The 3,071-nt window shown below is 38.2% G+C and overlaps 1 protein-coding gene across 1 annotated transcript; it reads right to left on the bottom strand.

The window, feature by feature from the left end:
- Positions 1-537: 537 nt before the first annotated feature.
- Positions 538-2,623, bottom strand: LOC121749096 (lysine histidine transporter 1-like). Its single transcript, XM_042143702.1, has 7 exons — positions 2,600-2,623; positions 2,279-2,436; positions 1,712-2,095; positions 1,148-1,647; positions 977-1,068; positions 823-891; positions 538-744 (listed from the first exon to the last, which is right to left on the bottom strand). Exons 1-7 carry the CDS (start codon positions 2,621-2,623, stop codon positions 538-540), a joined length of 1,434 nt encoding a protein of 477 aa, XP_041999636.1.
- Positions 2,624-3,071: the final 448 nt, after the last annotated feature.

Below are 3,071 nucleotides of genomic sequence, written 5' to 3'. Positions count from 1 at the left end.
AAAGAGATTTTCCTGGAAATCTGAAAAGAGGTTCTCCACATTTTAACCCTCCTAATTCACATAAATGGCAGAACGGTCCACTCAACTTGGAGGAAAGTAAATGAAACCCTCCTCCAGCTTCAATAAATTGTGCAATTAAGTCCCTCGACTGATGAGTAAAAATAATCTAAATTATCTCATAGGCACAAGTGAATTTCATCTAACACAACTTCTAAATACAATCAAGAACTATATGAATTAGTTCATCAGCACAAATCGAAACTTTTTAAATTAATTTTTTGACATAAGTTTAAACTGTCCACGAAGAATTAAATATTTTGTTGAAATGAACAAAATTTTGAAATAATGCAATAGAATACGGAGTAGTATTTATTTGGAATCCATAATTGAATATCGTATCACGTGGTCCCCAATGGTAGAAATTAATGAGATGCAATCAAGTAATTAATCCCCATTTTGTGACCACAGGGTCTATAAATGGCCCAAAAAATAAGTTATCACAAAATAAATTTGCAAAGTTCACCAGAAGCAATAAGGTTATTTAGAAGGATGAGCTTTCTGGTCACAAACATCGTCCGTACAGGGGCGGCGACAAATTAGAAATGTGGCAAACTTGAAAGAAACATACAGTGATAAAAAAAGGTTCATGATTTGTAGAAACTGATTTTGGTTTTTAAGTATAATCTCTCGTAGCCCTCCAATTGGTCCAACAACCATTAAAGCAACACCAAGTGTTATGCAAAACTGCAAATTCAGCAAGCCAACTTGAATTAATTCATCTCTTTGTCACAAGAGAGTAAAATAATATTCCAAAATAATTACCCAATTAGCGAACCAAGACATGCTGAACACTTTCGGCTTGTGAACAACTAGCCACATCACGCAAGGAAGCTGCACATACAACATTCGTAATACTTGAACTGTTTCTCCCTAAGAAACAAATGAAGTTGAAGAGAATTAGAATAGAGTGGCTTACAAAATATGTCGTTGGCGCGAATCCAAATCCTCCGAAAAATCCAAGAAGCGCGTTGAAGAAAGGGAACGTCACAGCAAGAAACGTTGTCAACGCTGAAATTATGTTGATAAAATGACACCATATTCATGAAAAGTGAAAACATATACATTTGATAATTGGCTAGTAAATTACCAACATATAGATTCCTGGAGAAAAATCGCAGATACCAACTCGGTTTGAACTTGCGTTTCTTCACCAGCGCAGCTTCTATCATGTCGAAAACCGGCATTGCATAAATCTGGTAGCCTCCTATGAGATGAACCACGACAAACATGTTAGCCATGGCGATGAGCCATCTCGGCCTGTGGAGTGTGATGAGGATGTTTTCATCGACTGCATTGCCAAATTTCCAGTATCCAATTGTAGCAACAGGAAAATAGCAAAGTGCGACGATGACATAAGCAACCACAGCTCCCTTCCACATAGGCTTCTTGGAAGGCCTATGTGGAGTGGAAGGCATAGTCGCTTGGATCTCCATGATCACGTTGTGGCCGCCATAGGCGAAGGCAATGGTCCCCATTGCATTGAAGAAGTTGAAGACGGTACCACTTGTTGTATTCGACTTATATCCATATTCCACGGCCGGTTGAACGCCTTTATCAACTGAAGCAGCCCATGCAACGGTCGAGTAACTGCAAAACCAAAAATCAAAACCAATCTCTAAAACTCTCCATGATGCTATAGTTTGTTGTATACCTTATGGACATAACAGCGGCAGCAAGAGAGACGCCGGAGATTGAGTTTAAGCTGGGGAGTTGGGAGAGCACAAAGTGAACAGAAGCAAAGATGAGTATGAAGTAAGTAGTGCTGATTCTGTGGCAATCTGTGCAAACCAAATCATGAAATTTGGCGAGGGATTGGCCGCCTGTGATGAGGTAAACCGTGTTCAATCCGACTAGAACTGTTAGCTGTGCTGGTACCACGATCCACACCCCAAGCTTTTGTCCGAAAGCATACTGTCCCAACTCATGGTACCTGTCGAACCGCCTCCCAGGAACCATTTCATGCATTTCCACCATTTGCCACAGCGAGTAGAGCGTCACGATCCACGACACAACCAACACTGTCACTCCAGGCCCCCTGATAATATTTACAGGATCAGATAAAAAAAATTCAATTAAACAGGGCATGTGGTGGATTAGTCTCTTTTTACATGAATTATGGAGTACTTAAATTTTGATTTTTAGTCAATTCTCTTTTAGGTGTAATTCATGTATTTACATAAAAAATTATGCCTTGCTATCAACCTTTGTTATGTCTTACCATCCGAGTTGAGCCATAGCGTAAGGGAGGGCGAGGACTCCAGCCCCGACTATGGCGGTGACGTTGTGGAAAGCTGAAAACCACCATTTTGCAGTTCTTGAAGAAGTGATTGGAAGCCAATCATCTATTGCTTTCTCTTGTAAAGATTCTTCATCCACCTAAACATATATATAATCCCATGTTTCTGAGTTTCTCTTGTAAATGTTTATGCATTTCATATTGTAATTGGAAATCTTGAAGCTGAATAACAAACTAGCCCAGTTTTCTGGAAATTAACTACACACATAAGGATTCAAAAGATAATTAAGGGATTTAGCTTACACTGGTGTAATCTTCACTAGCCATGAATTATACTATTGTGCGGTTTGTCCAAAGCTTGCAAATCTGAATCAGAAAATGGTGGAATTTCAGATGATCATGTAAGAAATAAAAGGATTATAAGAATTAAGATATGAGAAGAATGTGTTCTCGTGCAAACTGGGGTGCAACTACTTCATTTAGTTTAAGTATTATTTTTATGGTAGCTGGCTGTCTGAACCTTAACATTCATAGTAGATCATTTTATTTTGTTCCATCTGTCTTTTGTTTTAAGTGATACACAGTAGGTCGTGAAGATCAATCATGTATTATGATAACATTCTTTTTGCAAAATACACACATAAATATCTGAATCATGAGAATCTGGAATTATATATGAATTTCAGAGAGTGATTAACCATTAATCGGTTGTATAATTAATCCAAGAAAGTCGGATAGTGTCAACGGAACACATGCAATTTAACTGATCCTATGT

The sequence above is a fragment of the Salvia splendens genome, chromosome 9 (genome assembly GCF_004379255.2).
Source record: "Salvia splendens isolate huo1 chromosome 9, SspV2, whole genome shotgun sequence".
Lineage (NCBI taxonomy): Eukaryota > Viridiplantae > Streptophyta > Magnoliopsida > Lamiales > Lamiaceae > Salvia > Salvia splendens.
Note: the sequence above shows the minus strand (reverse complement) of the source record. Positions and strands in the feature narration are given on the sequence as shown.

What these genes read in the sequence shown, in the direction of transcription:
- LOC121749096 (XM_042143702.1), bottom strand. Translation starts at nt 2,623, where the DNA reads ATGGCTAGTGAAGATTACACCAGT. An exon ending in GCTATGGCTCAACTCGGATG is followed by an intron (nt 2,096 to 2,278) that starts GTAAGACATAAC and finishes AAATATTATCAG; the next exon opens with GGGGCCTGGAGTGACAGTGT. An exon ending in CTCCAGGAATCTATATGTTG is followed by an intron (nt 1,069 to 1,147) that starts GTAATTTACTAG and finishes ACATAATTTCAG; the next exon opens with CGTTGACAACGTTTCTTGCT.